This window comes from Ixodes scapularis, unplaced genomic scaffold (genome assembly GCF_016920785.2).
Source record: "Ixodes scapularis isolate PalLabHiFi unplaced genomic scaffold, ASM1692078v2 PGA_scaffold41__6_contigs__length_2269736, whole genome shotgun sequence".
In the NCBI taxonomy this organism is placed as follows: Eukaryota; Metazoa; Arthropoda; class Arachnida; order Ixodida; family Ixodidae; genus Ixodes; species Ixodes scapularis.
The window spans coordinates 1,419,529-1,437,703 of record NW_024609870.1 but is presented as its reverse complement, the minus strand read 5'-3'; the positions used below and the strand labels follow the sequence as shown (position 1 = coordinate 1,437,703).

The following is an 18,175-nucleotide window of genomic DNA, read 5'->3' as shown; positions in this document are numbered from 1 at the left end:
CAGTGTCAGCTTTTTCAGTTTATATCCTTGCAGCAGGTAGATGTATTGGCTGTACAAGAAAGAAAATTGTCCGGCGAAGAAACCAAAATCGCGTTAAATCCTCTTCTAATTGATTTCCAAGTCCGTGTCACCGATGCAACGGGCATTTCGGTTGGTTGTCTTGTTATTAAAAAAAAAGGGAATTTCGGTTGGTTGTCTTTTGTTATTAAAAAAAAAAGGAACGGGTTTGACTGCTAATGCTCTTACCACCGATCGGGAGGGCCGCTTCATTGTATTTGATCTTACTTATGGCAATGACAAATGGCAAATCACATATTAGAACCGGTAGAATATTACTTCTACTGGGAGATTTCAACTGTGCATTAAATTTGAAAGATTGTTCCCAATTTATGGCCAGATTTGACTCTAGTGCAGCTTTACTGCTGTCCTTCATTAATGAGAACAACATAGCAGACATTGGAGAACAGAAAGGACACGGAGTACATTAGTACACACATCTCCAATGCTTTTCTCATGCACAACTGGAGCGAATATACGTCTCTGGAGAACTCTGCAAGGTTATTTCAGGTTACACGGTTAAACCTGAATTTTTCTCAGACCACCGCCTCATGTCAGTTACCTTTGGCGAAAAAGAAAAGGCATTCATTACGTCCTGAATGGCGCCTATGGAAACTGAACACAACCTAGCTGACAAATATTTGCCGATTGTATCCCCAAAATAATTTTACACATACAACAGATACCCTCACTACACATATTTTGCGAATGGAACATGTTCAAACAAAAGGTGAGAACTGAAGAATCTCTCGAACATGTTATCAACGCTTTTAAGAACTCTATAGAGGCGCAGTGATTCGATGGCGCTCACAAAAATGTCTACTTGGAGAGACAATTGGGCAGGGGTCCTTGGAAGATGAGTGAAGGTATGCTTTAACAAAGGAAATAGTTGAACATAAAAATGAGAATAGATAATGCTTGGGTGTGGGCACATTGGTTTTTCATTATTTTTTGTACTGCACTGCTAAAGTTTACAATCTGGGACAAAGAAGGACGACACTCACACACGAAAGGCGCAACTAACAACTGGTTTACTTTTCTTTCCAAACAAGCACGGATGAAAGAAAAAACACATTAAAAAGGTAAAAGAGGGATAGATATAATCAGAATAACGCAGTCATACAAGTGTAAGCATGTCTCTTGTTCATATCTTGGCTGTGGCGGCCAATGCACGTGTCCGTTACCCATCCTGATGCGGGATCTTTTTTAGCACGTCTATTTCTTTTTTGTTAAGAGAAACCGACGGTTCACTAACATACATTCTGTGCTTTCCTGAAGTCACGAAAAAGGACTTCATGATTTCTCGCTTCGTCCTTTGACTCCATCTTTCTAAGATAGACATTGCTCCAAATAATGCATCGCAGGGGCATCTAGTACAATCTGCAGCGAGATTCCCTGGAGCTTGCAACTGCTCACACGCGTATTTGTGTTGCCGTAGCCTCTCACTTAAGCACCTGCTCGTTTGCCCCACGTAAAATTTTCTGCATGATAAAGGTATTTGGTACACCCACACACTCAACGCACTCTACAAACTGAAACCTGCGTCGTACTTGACACCCCACTTGACCCCCCGCGTGATCTCCCGATTTACTGACCATGTGACAAAACCCTTTAAGCTTAAGAGGGGCGGATAACGCTACACGGACGTCGTGTTCTGATGCAATCTTTTTGAGCCTGTGCAAGGTGTTGTGGATGTAAGAAAGAACTACCACCTATCCATGGCTTTGCTGCTGCCTTTCAGTTGGTTTAGACATTTTTCGGCTACCGTTACCAGTAGTGTTTTTGGATAGCCACTTGCTTCTAGACGATCAATCTGCTGTCTCAGGCTGTCATTTACCCTGTGGAGGCATGATTTTCTCGTGACCTGCGTTAAGCACCCTGATGCAACACTTCTCGTAACTAGCTTAGTGTGGGTGGAGTCATAGGATAAAATTACCTTCTCCCCTCATGCCTCATACATCCATGTGTGAGCTTCCCCTATGGTCAGGTTGACATCCAAAAACTGCAAGCAACCACCCTCTGGAGGTTCATATGTGAAATCCAGTCTGCCATGCACTTCCCTGAAATGGCTCATGACCTTTTCTCTGATAGTGTCTGCTAATTTGTCCTTCGGAAAACACCGCGAAAAATCATCAACCTATCGGAAACACTTCACAACAACTGTATCTTCAACATGCTTTCAACCATGCTTGTTTGGAAGGAAAATAAACCAGGTGTTAGATGCACCTTTCGTGTGTGAGTGTCGTCCTTCTTTATCCGAAACTGTAAACTTTAGTAGCACAAAAAAAAAAAAAGAATAGATACATTAGATATTTTAGAGGCCTTTGTGGATTATTACACTAATCTTTTGGGGCATCCGAACTGAAGAGAATTCAGCTATAGAACACCTTGTAATCCTCTTGCCTTCCTTAACAGATGAGGAAAAAGAAATAGTAGACGGTCGGAATAGTCGACCTTGCAGGAAATTCAAAATGTTATAAAAGCTCTTCCTTCGAACAAGGCACCTGGACCCGATGGCCTAAATCCTCAATTCTAGAGGACATTTTCTGAACTGTTGAGTTGATTGCTACTTGATGTCCTTAAAGCTGCATGAACGCCAAGCACTACCGCCAACTTTAAATTAGGGTCACACTGTGCTAATTCCTAAAACAGAAGACACAATAACTTTAAAAAAAGATTGAAGCTTATAGACCTATATCACTTCGTAATGTGGACTATAAAATATTTGCAAAAGTTTTAAACAATCACTTACACCTCGCTATACATAATCTAATCGGAGAACACCAAACTTGTAGTATACGAGAACGAAACAATAAAACAAACATGCACGTAGAAAGATCTGTGATAGACTCTATCCAATGAGCAAGACGAAGTAGTCATAGTTCAACTTTATTTGTCCAAAGCATTTGATAGAGTAAGCCATCCTTTCTTATTTAAAATACTTTCTCATGCAAACTTAGGAAGCATGCTATTCGAGGGCGTTCGGTTCTGTTACAAGAATAGCAGGCTAATTGTAAACGACTCCCTTTTGTTCATGATGAAAAACAGCACGAAAAACGCAAGAACACTGAGGAGAGAATTACACGCAGGACAAGGTGCTATCAACTTCCTCGTTTTGAAAAACACGCGGGCAATAGGGTCTTCTCTTTCACTGTGGGGTCGCTTCTTTCCCGTTTCTTCGAAGGAGAAGTTATTCAAGGTCCAAAAAAAACCATCTTACTGTTCCTGTGTTAACAAATGGTTGGCTCACGCACATTGTTTTCTTTTTTGCTCTGTGGTAGGCCTCAATTATCTCCCTAGACAACTGAAATTGGCGTTTATACAAGATATTTGTGTTGCTGAATCGTGGTTCACAGTCGAAGTCATGGCAATGCATTACTAAATGGGAGTATGCTGCACTTTTTAACGAACTGTGACATTCGCTGTCATTTGTTTGATGCACGAGTGTCCGCAGAAGTATGGGATTTTGTGGACTGTCCCCTTTTTGTGAGGCACGAACTGCATGCTGTCTTAATGTGTCATTCGTTGTTGCCTGTTTGACTGCTTATGTTTGCACATTTTTTTACCGCGGTTACAATACTGCTCAGTTTGTTGTGGGCTGAGAATATGACATTAACCCCCATATCTCGAGGCGACTCTCTTTTTTCCGAGAAAGAGGCGGTGAATATTTGGTATCACTGCTGCATTCTTTTTGTTTTTCTTAGCTTTATCTTTGTGAGAAACTAATCTGTAACATCAAGGTGGATCCCAAAGAAACAGCACAAAGGAGTCCCATACCATTTAAATCAACAAAGCTTTGTCAACAACATTTTTTTTTTCAGTGATAATTGTAAAAAAATTAATGTCATAAATATTGCCAAATACTCAACAACAAAAAAAAATGTTGGTAAAAAATTAAAAAAAAAAAAAGGCACTTTGGATTGAACCCGGGTCCGCTGCATATGAAGGGGACAGACACCCTTTCCTAACCTACTAGTAGCAAGTTCATTTTGCACGCATTGGCACCGTTAGAGTTCTCTCCAGAATGCATCGTACTCGCAGAGTGTCGTATGGAGAACTGGCCTCGAACAAAACTTACCAAATGCATTGAGCGCAGACTGGTGCTGTCGCCATCTATGTTGTAGAAGGAGTACCGATTTCAAATGGAAACTAGCGTTGTCGTTACAGGTGGGTCATACTTTAGCCTTGGTGAGGGTGTCAAGAATGAGAGCTTTTTCAAACAAAATACGACGGGGCAAGATAGCTGATGTAGGTAAATATTAAACATGATGTTGTCCAGGCCTCAGGTAAAGTCATTTTGTTTAGCTTTCTCGGATGCTTATTAGGCAGTCATAGGTTTTGAAGGGGGAGCTTTGTAGACAAATGTTCAATTTTTCACTCGCACACGGATGGTGAGATAGATCTCGGGGGCCGCTGATCCCTTTGTGCTGAGCATTTCTTTACACACTGGTACATTTCAGTGTCCGTGCTGCAACGGAGCGACTAAAAGCTTGCAAATAAAGCATGGATTGTCAACTGCTTCCTTCATGAAATAGCAGACGCTCACAATTGAAGCTCCTGTTCGATTCCGTTGCCCGCAAGACGCGATTTCAGAAAATATACTTTTTTTTTGTTTTGTTTTCGGTTCTGCTGTACGAATGACATATCGCAGCAGACGAGCCCTCGTCGTCTGCTCCCGCTCCTCGCCGGAGCGAGGCATGACGGGATTGCATTTTGGCGCACGCTCGATTTTCTCGGTGCAGCATGCACGCGTGGGGGTGCCGACGCTGAAACGAACCACTCGTGGACTGCCGGCCCAAAACGAACCGGCTCCACGCTGCGGAGTGCCGTGAAACGAACTCGCTATTAAGCTACGCTAGAGCTTCAAAAAACTCGTTTTGACTTTCGGACGGCACTCAAGGCGCGAGTGGAGTGCCTTTGGGACGGCAATCGAACGCTCTGCAAGACTGCTGTCGGACGGCACTCCAAACACTACGTTTTGTATAACGTTTGGCTTTTTTTACAACTTTCCCTGTAAAGAACAAATATGTTGTCGCCGAAACTTCGCAGGACGACAGGGAGCCAAAATCCACCACTATACGATCTAAATGGCATAAGCTCTCTAATTGCGACAGGTCCCAAACGATTGATGCGTCACGGTTACCTGCGTAGGCACTGCCTCCGTCAGTTGAATCAGCATCATGATTACATCTGTGGAGCTCCCAGATTTCAAAACATCGGCGACGTCGATGGTCTTCTGCGGCGCCGGTTTCTTGGAGATGCATAGTTTCTTGAGGGGTTTCGGCGGCTCTTCCTACACACCGAAAATTCCAAACATGACAGTCGATAACCACGGGACTAGGTAAGAGCAAAGACATTGGTAATGGCAAGGAACTAGGAACTTACCTGCAAAACTTGGCTAAACTCCGCCAAAGCTCTCTTCTTTAGGAGAGCAGCCATGATTATTTTGATGTTTCTTTTGTTTTGTTTTTTTATAGCCGTCCAGAGCCGTCTAGTCGATCTAGTCTTATCAACTTCCGGAAACTTCAAGCGACTTCCGGTCAGCTATCTGAGCGCCGTCTCTTATTTGTTGGTATCACTGATCTCTGTGGTTTGTACCGTAAAATTAATTTAAGTTAATTTTAATTAATTTAAGTTAGTTTAATTTAATTCAGTGTCTGCGTCGAGCGGGTCGACGCAGACACTGCCTTTCGGGGCTTTCGGCGGTTGCCTGGATCACGACCAGCCTGGATGACCTGGGTTAAGAGTATGCTTCCGTCATTTAAACTTTGGTTCGGCGAGGTGTTCAGTTGAGGGACAATAATGGAGATTACCGACAATAACGTGCAGACCTTGGCAAGCTACCTGCAGCAAACGCTGCAGGCCGACCCGACTACGCGGCGCACGGCGGAGAAGTTCCTCGAGACGGTGGAGGTGAACCAAAACTACCCGGTCCTGCTGCTAAACCTCGTGGACAAAGCAGACATCGACATAGTGATCCGAGTTGCCGGCGCAATCGCCTTCAAAAACTATGTGAAGCGCAACTGGGCAGTGTCCGAGGATGGCGCGGACAGGATACACTCGAACGACCGCAACACGGTCAAGGAGCTCATCGTCGGCCTCATGCTGCGCAGCCCGGAGCAGATCCAGAAGCAGCTGAGCGACGCCGTCAGCATAATCGGGCGCGAAGACTTCCCGGCGCGGTGGCCCAACCTTCTGCGCGAGATGATAAACTACTTCCAAAGCGGCGATTTCCACGTGATCAACGGCGTGCTGCGGACGGCACATTCGCTCTTCAAGAGGTACCGCTACGAGTTCAAGTCACAGGAGCTCTGGACGGAGATCAAGCACGTCCTGGACAACTTCGCCAAGCCGCTGACGGACCTCTTCGTGGCGACCATGGAACTAGCCAAGACGCACGCCAGCAACCCGGTAGCCCTCAAAGTCATCTTCAGCTCGCTGGTTCTCATCTCCAAAGTCTTCTACAGCCTTAACTACCAGGACTTGCCGGAGTTCTTTGAAGACAACATGGAGGTGTGGATGACGCACTTCCTCACCTTGCTCACAACAGACAATAAGCTGTTACAGACGGATGAAGACCAGGAGGCTGGTTTGTTGGAGCAGCTCAAGTCGCAGATCTGCGACAATGTGGGGCTTTATGCTCAGAAATATGACGAAGAGTTCCAGAAGTACCTGCCCGGCTTTGTCACCGCTGTCTGGCATCTGTTGACCACGACCGGTCCACAAGTAAAGTATGACATCCTCGTGAGCAATGCCATCCACTTCCTGTCGTCGGTGGCTGAACGTCCTCACTACAAGCAGCTTTTCGAGGACACCAGTGTGCTGAGCTCGATCTGCGAAAAGGTTATCATCCCCAACATGGAGTTTCGTACCTCGGATGAAGAGCTCTTTGAAGACAGCCCAGAAGAGTATGTTCGTAAGGACATCGAGGGTTCTGACATCGACACCCGCCGGCGTGCTGCCTGCGACTTGGTGCGCGCCCTCTCTAAGTACTTTGAACAGAAGATAACTGTCACATTCTCACAGTACATCACAGACATGCTGCAATTGTATGCCAAGGATCCTGGCCAGAACTGGAGGAACAAAGATGTTGCCATCTACCTGGTGACCTCCATGGCCGTCAAGGCACAGACTGCAAGGTTGGGCACCACTCAGACCAGTTCTCTCGTCAATGTCGGAGAGTTCTTCCAAGAATTTGTGGCTCCCGACTTGAGCAGCTCCAACCTGACAGACTTTCCAGTGCTCAAGGCGGATGCCATCAAATACCTGATGGTGTTCCGCAACCAGCTGCCCAAGGCCGTGCTTTTGCAGAGCCTTCAGAACGTTATCGATCTTCTCCTGGCACCCAGCTATGTGGTGCACACGTATGCGGCGAGCTGTGTTGACCGGCTCTTCACCATGAAGGATCCGCAAGGGAAGGTAGCAATAGCGGCAACAGATGTGTCCAGCCACACAGAGCGCTTGCTGAAGAACCTGTTTATGGCATTGAACCATCCCGGCTCATCAGAAAACGAGTATGTCATGAAGGCTATTATGCGGACCTTCTCACTTCTTCAGGATGCCATGCTGCCGTACCTGCCCTCAGTTCTTCCGAGTCTGACGGCCAAGCTGCTGCAAGCAAGTAAGAATCCGTCCAAGCCGCACTTCAACCACTTTCTCTTCGAGGCTCTCAGCCTGTCCATCCGAATTGCCTGCCGCAAGGACCCTGCGTCTGTGGCAGGATTCGAGGGCACCCTGTTTCCAGCCTTTCAGGACATCCTACAGCAGGATGTGCAAGAGTTTGTGCCCTATGTGTTTCAGCTGTTGTCGCTGATGCTCGAGTGCCACACTTCGCCTGTGCCGGAGCCTTACATGGCGCTGTTCCCGTGCCTACTGGCACCAGTGCTGTGGGAACGGCCGGGAAACATTCATCCTCTTGTCCGGCTGCTCCAGGCATTTATCGAAAGAGGCTCGGCTCAAATTGTTGCAGCAGACCGACTCACAGGGCTCCTGGGAGTCTTCCAAAAGCTCATTGCTTCCAAGGCCAATGACCATGAAGGCTTCTACATACTGCAGTCGCTCTTGGAGCACATGGACTCTGGAGCTCTCAAGCAGTACATCCGCCAAGTGTTCTTGCTTCTGTTTCAGCGGCTGCAGAGCTCCAAGACCACCAAGTTTGTGCGCGGCTTGCTCGTGTTCTTCGGGCTGTTTGTGTACCGCTATGGTGCACCCACGCTGGTAGCGACAGTGGACGACATCCAGGCCAAGATGTTTGGCATGGTCCTGGAACGTCTGGTCATTGCGGACGTCCAGAAGGTCTCCGGCACGCTCGAGCGCAAGATGTGTGCAGTCGGCATCACCAAGCTCCTGACGGAAGCGGAGGCACTTGTCCAGGGAGAGTACAGTTCCTTTTGGGGCCCACTGCTTCAAGCCCTCATCGACCTGTTGGAGCTTCCGCAAGATGAGAGCATTCCAGACGACGAACATTTTGTAGAGGTAGAGGATACCCCCGGCTATCAGACAGCATACTCTCAGCTTGTGTTTGCGGGAAAGAGGGAGCACGACCCGTTTGGGGGAACCATTGCTGATCCCAGGTTACACCTGGTGCAGTGTCTGCACAAGCTGTCCCTGACATACCCTGGAAGACTGGGCCCTCTCATCAATGCTTCGCTCCAGCCCAGTGCCAGCAGCTTCCTGCACCGGTATCTGCAGATGGCCAACGTTCAGCTGGCCTGAGCTGCCAAGCACTGCCCCTTGTAACATATTCGATGGCTGGGACATTTTCAAGGACCAGCTGTTTCTATGCGTTGCACAGCTGGTTGTTTACTGCTGTAGCAACTTCTAGTTGATGTTTGTCGTAAACTTGCTTGGTGTCTCGTTGAGAGCATTAATAAATGCTTCATTCTCTGTGGCCAAGTTTTGCCTTTGAGATCATGCTACACTCCATTTCCTGAAAGCTAGTGGTCATTAAATGTGAAAAAGAAAGCGAGGAAGATAAATTTGGACACGGGGCTCTTGAGACTAAAATCATTTCTAAAAGACAATTAATACATTTTTAATTCTTTTCGACCTAGATGTCACTGGTCAAATATTTATAAGTATCATATTTTAAGAACCTGCCCTTATTAATTTAGTAAGTGGCATTTTTTACACCATCAATAATGGAAGAAGAGCGAGCTTGTGAATCTAAAGCTCAATAGAGGACACAAAAAGTACACACATACAGTCTGTACTTCCAGAATCTCTGGTTTCAGTTATGTTCATCAATAGATTGTTCACTGGCCACCATAGCCGTGTGCAGGGTTACCAACCATCCCGGATTCCGCAGGATTGTCCCGACTTACTGTCCCTGTGGGACAGCTAATTGGCCAGAATTCGGTCGAGGCCATCCAGTTAAAAATTTTGTGATCTAATGCATGCCTAACAATGTGCATTACACTGTGAAGCACGAATCGCAAGAAGCAGTGCTGTGGTAGCTAGCATTGGCTGCGAGCGTCCTTAACTCCTTAGTCACTTTAGCATGCAAGCCGTAAATCGGGGCAACACTGGTGCTGGGCAGTGCCTGTTATTGTTTGTAGAAACCCTTGTCTCCCCCTTCTCCTTTGCACTGCCCCCCCCCCCCCCCCCCCATCCCGACTTCCTTCATTGAAGAGTTGGTAATCCTAGCTACGTGCTTTGGCAGTTGAAACCGTGCTAGCAGAACTTTCATCAGATTTAGATCACACATTCGGAGCTGTTCTTGGCAGATAGTAAAATTACTTTACCTGCACCTTGTGCCAATGACACGCGAATACCCCCTATAATGACTTGGTTCAGTCTAGTTAGGATCAAATTTAGTCAGTTTCAAACTGCTCATCCATGCTGCAATAGTTTTTGACTTCGTATCTGCTGTCAGAGCAGTATATAGACCTATTGCGAAATTACCCAAGCATCAAGGAGAATGCAGGGATTGGTGTTCCAGATGCTGCACTTCTCAAATGCCTCAAACAAATTGCATCTTGCAAGCACATTCATCAACGCTTTATTTTGATTACTTCAAATCTTTTATATGGGGAAGGCGTGCACGCGTGGAACACCAATCCCTGCATTCTCCTCGATGCTTGGGTAATTTAGCAATAGGTATATTGGGAGTGGCCAGTTTATGATCTCACCACCGTAACGATTCCCTCCCAAGTGAGCCAATCGGCACGCGGCGCAGAGCGAGAGGAACGCGCGCATGTGCTCAGAACTCCCGGCTGCTCCCAGCTGTGCGGGAAGGGCCACCATTTTCATTTATTCGCACGGTGGAATGCATGGAATCAACATTCAAGTTTCGCTTTTTTGCATTCATTTTATTGGCTCTGGCAAGAAAATGATAGTGTTATTCCTCGTGGGTTAAAAAGCAAACGAATGAAGTTTTTTTGACATTTGACAGCAAACTTTTATTCGAGCGAACTACGCGTAGCCCCAACAGTACTCTGCGCCGAAAGTGTTGCGTCGAAATGGTGGTCGTTTCCTCTTTGCTCCCCTCTTCCTCTCACTTTTTCGGCCCTCCCCCGTTCCTTCACTTTTCTCCTCTTCAGCGCCTTCATTGCCACGCCTACTGGTCAGACCCTCCCAATATAAGGCTCCATCTGCCATTGTGTATCCGGGCACGTTTATCTTGGTGCAACGCTGCATATTTGAAATGGTGACCTTCGACATTGGGGAATACAGGCACTAGAGGCGAGTTATGGGGCAGAGTCACAGGAAGCAAAGGTTTCGATCGTGCGACAAATGTAAAAAGGCCAAGTGCTTTGGCTTCCCTATTCTAGACGATACAACTGTCAAAACGGCTTCAGGTTTGTTTTCTCTGGATAACGTACAGCTCTTGAGGCTCATTACTGCATGCTGGCTTTCATCTATGCCAGGGGTGGCCAGGCTGACCCGGCCTAAGAGCCGCAAACAAAACCACGAAACTTGCAAGAGTCGCATGGAAGAGGAAAGGCAGCAAAAGCGGGGGGGGGGACTCTTGTCCACAGCAATAAACGAAATTCAAACGATTTTCAATCTATTCGAGTCAAAAGCAGTCTAACTGTATGTAAGGTAGCAGTAGCACAAGACTACCAAACCGCTACGTGTCTCGATTTAAATCGCGTTTCATTTCTTCTTTTGGGGAAGTGCTCATGTGACCGGGGAAGGGGCTAGGGGAGGAAGCCGCGAGCCGCACTGTAACACGCGAAGAGCCGCAGCTTGGCCACCCCAGATCTATGCAATTCATGTTCTTTAAACGGCTAAACTTCTCTCCTTGGTAAGAAGGCCGAATCTAAATAGTTTACTTTGGTTGCACAGATATATTTTGTTGACCTAAGTGCCAGTTCACCGAGGCATTCCTCTCTAAAAAGAAACTTGCGTATGCCCTCCGTTCTAAAAAAAGTTTATCTTGCAAACTTGAGATAGTCACCCTCCTGCCCTCCAATTCTGCCTGCTTCATTTATTGTCTCATCCGCACGACAGAGTGCAAGTCACTAAACAAAACCATGCACTTGTGCCTGAATCTACGATAGCATTGCATGGTATGTACGTACATGCTGCAGATTTTACGGTATTTGTTGGAAAGATATGTGGATGTATGAAGTTTATTCGTGTTTCGAAATTGATGTATTTTAGCCAGTTGTTTCGTTCGGACGCTTATAAGTAACTATTGACAAAACAAAAAAGCCACGAAAAAAAGAATAGAAACCATGGAGTTAAGAAGTCTCTGGAGGCGACATGATGCCTCCAGAGAGACTTGCCGAGAGTTCCGGTTTGGAAGGGCACGACCCCCAACGATGACTGAAACCAAAAGACGCTATTGGACAGACTTGGGCACCCTTAAAGGGACACTGACACCCCCCAAAATTTTTTTTTAATTTTTTGCCAGGCGCTTCATTATGGTGTCAGAGGACTACCCAATTAATATTTTGCAAGAGAGTAGCGTATTTTTTTAATAAAGCCAAAAGACGCAACTGCTCGAAACCGAAACCGAAACCCGACGGAGGTCGGAGAAGTGGAGAGAAGAGAGCGAGTGGCGGAAGTCACGTGGCTACACCCGACGTGTTTTTTTTTTTTTTTTTTTTCTCTCCTTCCCGGTAGCAGACGACATGCGGCGTGCGGGTACGCGAACTGTTCGCCGTGGCATTCTTTTGCAGTTATGTATGTTCCGCTCGTTGTTCTGTACTCCAAGATGAGTTGTTTTGTATATTGAGGAGTTGGAGATGAGTAGTGAGTGCCCGTGGTGAAGTTTGATCGGCTCCGAAAAGAATACACCCAAGATGTTGCGTGAAGAGCTGGCTCACATGTCCTGCGTCCGAAACAGAAGTGGCATTGTGCGACAGAGTTTCCGAAAGATCAACGGGATCGGGACCATTGGCTGGCTGCAATTCCTGTAGACCATTTACGGGCACCTCGGAAAGCGGACGCTACCTGATTTATATGCTCCTTGCATCTCGTGGAAAGTGATTACGTTGAGTTCGCAGGTGCCAAAAAGGAAATCCCATACCATTTAATTCAGCGACGTGTCGTCCACAACATTTGTTTCTTTTTTTGTTTCTTCAGTGATAATTTTAACAAAAGAAAAGAAATGTAGACATCAAAAAACATACGAAAAAAAAAAAAAAGTTCTACGGGGGAACGAACCCGACCCTACGGCGTGTAAAGCGAACGTCTTTCCCACTAAGCAACTGGGGGATATCGAAAGTTGGGGATCTTTTTCCTTAGTAATAATTCAGCCGATAAACTGTAAGTTTGAAAGTTTGCTACCGATTTTCCTTTAGCAAAAGCACTCCCGGGTCGAAGTCGGGATGCACCCCGCATTGGCGACATTCTCACCTTGTAAAGAAATCGTACGCGTGCATATTCAACTCGAAGTAGACACGTCGTGCTTGACGTTTGCGCGAGCGATGTCTTCAGCCATGAGAAGGGAGCGACGGCTCGGCGACGTCTTCGTGCAAATCGGCTTGGTGGTCGGGCATGTCGTACGGGATGAGGACCAATTCTTTCGATCAGTCCCAAATTTCTCTTTTAAAGGCAGACAAAATTCTCCGGTACCGCGAACGACAGTTCTGAAATAGAGGTCTCACGCCCGTCGTCCGCTGCCATCGCGTCCCTGGGAGTCCCACGATACGCGAAACGACGAACGCACAGAATGCTTCCGGTTGTCTGTGAAACTTTTTTTTCAATCAACGTATTTGCAGCTTTTTAGAAGCCACAAAAAATTGGTTTCATATTTTTTTCTATTTTTAATATTGAGTGTGTGCCTTCAGTGACCCACGACTTTGATTAAATTTGGTGGTCGCATCGATACCTTAGAAAACGGCCCGTGACCGCGGAAAAGAGAGTGAGCGAGACTCGAACCGGCCAGTTCTTGATCGGCGGTTTTCGGGCGGAAAGAAACCGAATTTCGAGCCGCAAATTCTGTTCTGGGTAGTTGAGCTCTCAAATGTCACGTACAACTAAAAACCTCGGCGAGCATAAATACCCTGTCAGTGTCCCTTTAAGGGCGTTCCCACCGACCGAGACCTCTACTTCTGGCTTCACTTGGGACTTTCGAGTTTGGCAAAAGGCGGAGCGGTATGTCACATTTTTTTTTTTCCTACGTCCATGCTTATAAACTTCACACTTGCCATAATGCAACAGTACTTGCCAACGAATTAGAAAAAAGGTCAAAGAACGTAATCAGCTTGAGTTTTTCATACCTCTTACCCTGCTACTCTCCTGCTCCACGTGCTAAACTGAAGTGTTTGATGCACTTCTGCCACTTGGATGGCATATTGCACTTTCTTTGTCAAAATTCAACTGAGAGTATTTTTGAACACTGTCGTCCAGCTCCAACCTGAATAGAACACAGACACTGTGACCATGCCATCCCTTGTGTTACTCTACTTCAAGGTCAGCAATTCCCAGTGTTGGGAGTATTTGAAGTATTTTTTTCTGTTACTTTCTGAGCAAAATGCAACTCCCAACTTCAAAGTATATTCCACAAATTCTGCGAAACCATTTTGCCATAATAGTGGGCTACAGAAACAATGGCAGACAAAGGGCACTAAAAAGTGCCTTTTGGGCAAGCCGAGAATACTCCATTGCTTTTGGCACCCACGGCCCAACCTCATTTATGTTGGGGTGCAGATTTATGTCTCGTCACAAACTCGGTAGACAATCTCCAAGCTGTTGGGTGCCCGCAGGAGGGAGCTTCCGCAGAAGTTGTCTCTTTTGTCGTTCTCCGAAGGTAATAATAACTATACTCTGCGTCTTGTGTAAAGTGCCGAGAAAGGCAGCACATTGATCTGAGCAGCGCCTTCTTGCGCTTGGTGAAATTAGCCTCTTTCAAGGACAATGCGCTCGTGTCCTTGGCTTTCCCAGTGCTAGTGTACACCACTTCTGAGGCCGAGAATAAAAGTTCACACACCTCCAACAAAAAAAAAAGTGTATCGTAGTCGTGCGATAAAGTGCTATTGTCTTTTGAGACGACATACGGTCATTTCTCCGAGTGAAGTTATACACCAACCCGCAGCTCCGACGTCGCACCTCTGCGGTGGCACTGTTGTCGCCACAGCGCATGCGCAGAACTTCACCTCACGCGAACCTGCAGTGGTTTCTGAACTCTCGCAGAGCCCACACTCGGTGTGGACAATTGCAGGCTTGTTTGAAAACAGTGTGTCGGTCTATAGGCTATAAGACTGATACAAATAAGTGCATTATAACTAAAGTTGAGTGTTTTCGAAGGTTTTATATTTGTTTGTTTTTTTCGAATTTGGTGGCTTTTTTTTTTTTTTAGGGGGGGGGGGTGTTTTATTTTTACAGATTCGGCGTCTTTCGTGCGAATTGGTTAAGTTATAACCAATTTACACGAAAAACCCTGAATCTGTAGGAAAAAATACCTCCCCCCCCAAACAAAAAGTACCCACAAATTTGAAATGAAAAAAGAAATAACAGAGAACACGGAACACTTTTTACAAATTATAAATTGACTGCATTAATTACCATGTCAATGAGAGTAAATCAACTACACCATGGCCACTTGACTTTGCCCCAATATTTCCCGCCATTTTCAAAAAAAAAAAGGTGGAGGTACACCTACATACTTCTTACGAGTTGTGAATGCGAAAGCACGCACACCGCTCTTCCACTCCCTTCTATCGTCTGCGGCGTACTCGCTGTCGATGGTCGAGCGCGCGCACTGTCCTCTGCGCGCTGACCTAGGACGTGGAGTGGTGGAGCCGCTGCCTTGCGGACACGCAGTGCCATGGGGTGGCGGTCGTTGAAACTGACGCGCAGTGGCCAATGAGAGCCTCGTTCCTTGAAACTATGACACGCGCCAGCCAATGGGACTGAAGCCGAAATCCATCAGCTTTACTCCGCTCCTTTGGGATCGGGAAAACTAGGTGCCACTTGGCTAGGCTTTTCGCATGGTTTCATAGCTGGGAGCCGGCTTTACTTGGAGAAAGGATTTAAGGTGCCGTTTGGCGTGGCTTCAAGGCTGGTAACATCGGCTTGCTCCGTGGGACAGTTAATGCTTTCGCATTAATAACCAATGCAACCCCGATTACCGCCAAAGCAGTGCACAAAAGTAAAAAAAAAAGAAAAGCAGCATCATGAAGCATTGCATTAAAAAGACCTTGTACTTTACCTTGCAAGTACAGTGTATTTATAATAATTCAAGTACATTGTGCCTGGTGTACTTACTACAAGTACAGCATGTCCCCCCCCCAAAAAGTTTACAGTATTTTTCACTGCACAAAATAAACTGCATTGCCGAATGCTTTCTCCGCCCAAATGTAGTGCTAGCAGTTCGGACCGGATGCCAAAGTTTCAGTACATACTAACCGTTAACTCAGTCAAAAGCTATAGGTGATTTTCTGAAAAGTTCAATAGGGGGCCCGTTTTCGCACGTTTTTGGTAACTGGCGCCATTCAGGTGTATGTATCATAAGAGGTCCATCGGCCGCCATTTTCCCATTAAAAATTTCAGAAAATTGGTGCCAACTTTTGAACACAATAGCAGTTAGTTCTGAAACGTTGGCGTCTGGTTGGGACAGCCAGGGCTACATTTCGGTGGAGAATGAGCGCTCAGTGATGCAGTTTTTTTTGCAATAATAAAAACCCTCTAAATTTTTGGGGGACACCCTGTACGCAACTTCTCCTTTACTTTGTACTTTAAGTACATTTTAAATGTATTTTACCCAATACTGGTGATTCCTCATTCGGGACGGGAAGGGTGCTCGATTTTGGGTTAGATTACGCCCCTAATGACCGTCCGAACAAGGACGGTTTTGACAAAAAATAGTCCTTGCTTAGAGCAAAAATTTAAAAAAAAATAAGTTTTCAGGTTTAAACCAATCTTGTTTGACTTTTGAAACTGGCGGACGTTTATCGGTTGAAACCAAAAAGTCTGCGATCTAACTGTAACGGTACAGTTCAAGAACAAGCACATTCGATTTCACCCAAGTTGCAACTATGCTAGTCCTGCTTTCTTGCTGCATAACTTGGGCACTTCTCTCAACTCTATCTTCAATGGTCCATTTTGTCAAACCAAAAGCTAATGTTTTATTTTTGGCATCCAATGAGAAGCAATCACTCAAAGCCACAAGTGTAGATGTCCTCCGTTACGGTGCGCTATTTTATCGAGATGAACGACAAATGCCGACATCTGTACCAATCTGCGTGAGGTGGACAATAAGGTGCTTTTGGGTGGATTACTATAGTATATAAAGAGCCTTTTTTTGCCCTCAAAACTTTCTTCTAAACCAGAGGCATTCCAAAGATCACCAACCACATTTTAGTAAAGCACGCCTGAAAATCACCCTAGGTGAAGGCCCCGATGTTCTAGGTGAAATCAAGGATGTGTTTAGCCACAACTGCTCGATCAAAAACAAGGTAAGGCCCACCCTGTCGCGCCGCCATACATAGGCGAAGGCGAGACTGGTCAGTTTACGCTACTGGCTGCGTCGGCACTAGCAGTCAAATACGCTCCGGGCGATTCTAGGGATGCGCACTGCCGAGCAACAGCGAAGAGAGAAGGAAATGGACCGCAGCCATCATCGACCAGGGGTATTAGGCACCTCTCGCCGTTTCAGATCGAGCAGCCCTGGTTTAGCATGCTGCTGCTACGAGCGACACATGTCTGCTCTCGACATGGCATTCAAGCAAGCTGGCAAGCAACAGGTATAAAATTAATTACTCCTATTCTGCAATTTTGCTTTCCTATTGGTTTATTTTTGTTTCCAAGGTAAATTGTGAACGGTTCGGGTGGTCATTTGTGAACGGATGTATACTGCTAGTGCAAACAAGCCACAGGCAAGTTTCTTTGTTTTTCTCTTTCAATGAAGACAACTACTATGCTCGTTGTCACCTCAAGAAAAAAAGCAAGTTTTGCGCATTGGCCATATGAAGTACCTTACGAGATTTGGTTGTCAAAGGAAGCAGTGATTCTTTTGGCACTTGATAACCTAACATATAGCTGATTTAAAATGCACCTACATATATTTAATTCTCAACATAAAGCGGAAAATTAATAATTCTCTGCAAGGAGCAGGACTTTTTTTTTACAACGGTTCTTGAAGTAAAAACGAGTATAGTGCAGCCGAAAGTGGTCATTTGGGGCACTAACCTAAGGGGTAAAACTTGGTGCCCGCCAATACTCCTTGCAACTAAAATGCGAAAAAGTGCTTATGTCCTGTCTCCACTCAAAGTGTCGCAGGTTGTACACATTGTGACAAGTAAGAAAATGTAACTCCTGAGCATTTTAGGGCCTCTCAACAACCTTTGTTTTGTAAGCCAACAAAGCCGAGTACTCGGCACAGCATGTTCCATTTTTCTGCAAAAATGCAGATGCCGTCGTAGAGCTGTCCTCCGCAGATGTTGCTAAACTAATGGCCCACGTGACAGTGAGATCACCTTCAGGAAGTTTCCCTACGAGCAGAATCAGCCTCTCCTATGCTCCATTTCATCTAAAAATGTACCGCAGCGGAGGTTAGAAGCCAGAGCTCCTAGTTTTGGCAGTTGCTCCTGCTGCGCAAGAATTTGCGCAGTCAAGCCGCGTACCTGAGCAAAAAGCTCCTGCTTGTGGCCTTTGCCGTCGTGCCTCCTAAGGAGAAACAAAGTGATACGGCGTCCAGGCTAACCTCAATGTTCCAGTGGTTACT

At 46.0% G+C, this 18,175-nt stretch overlaps 2 protein-coding genes across 2 annotated transcripts in view; one reads left to right on the top strand and one right to left on the bottom strand.

Annotated features, from left to right (window-relative positions):
- Positions 1-5,511, bottom strand: part of LOC121837463 (integrator complex subunit 4-like) — a 37,597-nt gene extending 32,086 nt beyond the window's left edge. The window contains exons 1-2 of the mRNA XM_042293068.1: positions 5,443-5,511; positions 5,201-5,350 (exon numbers count right to left, since the gene is read on the bottom strand). Coding sequence (XP_042149002.1) covers positions 5,201-5,350; positions 5,443-5,496 — 204 coding nt within the window. The 5' untranslated portion in view covers positions 5,497-5,511. The remainder of the gene's footprint in view (positions 1-5,200; positions 5,351-5,442) is intronic.
- Positions 5,512-5,606: 95 nt separating this feature from the next.
- Positions 5,607-8,965, top strand: LOC8044027 (exportin-2). Its single transcript, XM_029989625.4, has one exon. The coding sequence runs from the start codon at positions 5,860-5,862 to the stop codon at positions 8,770-8,772; it is 2,913 nt and encodes a 970-aa protein (XP_029845485.2). The 5' UTR covers positions 5,607-5,859; the 3' UTR covers positions 8,773-8,965.
- Positions 8,966-18,175: the final 9,210 nt, after the last annotated feature.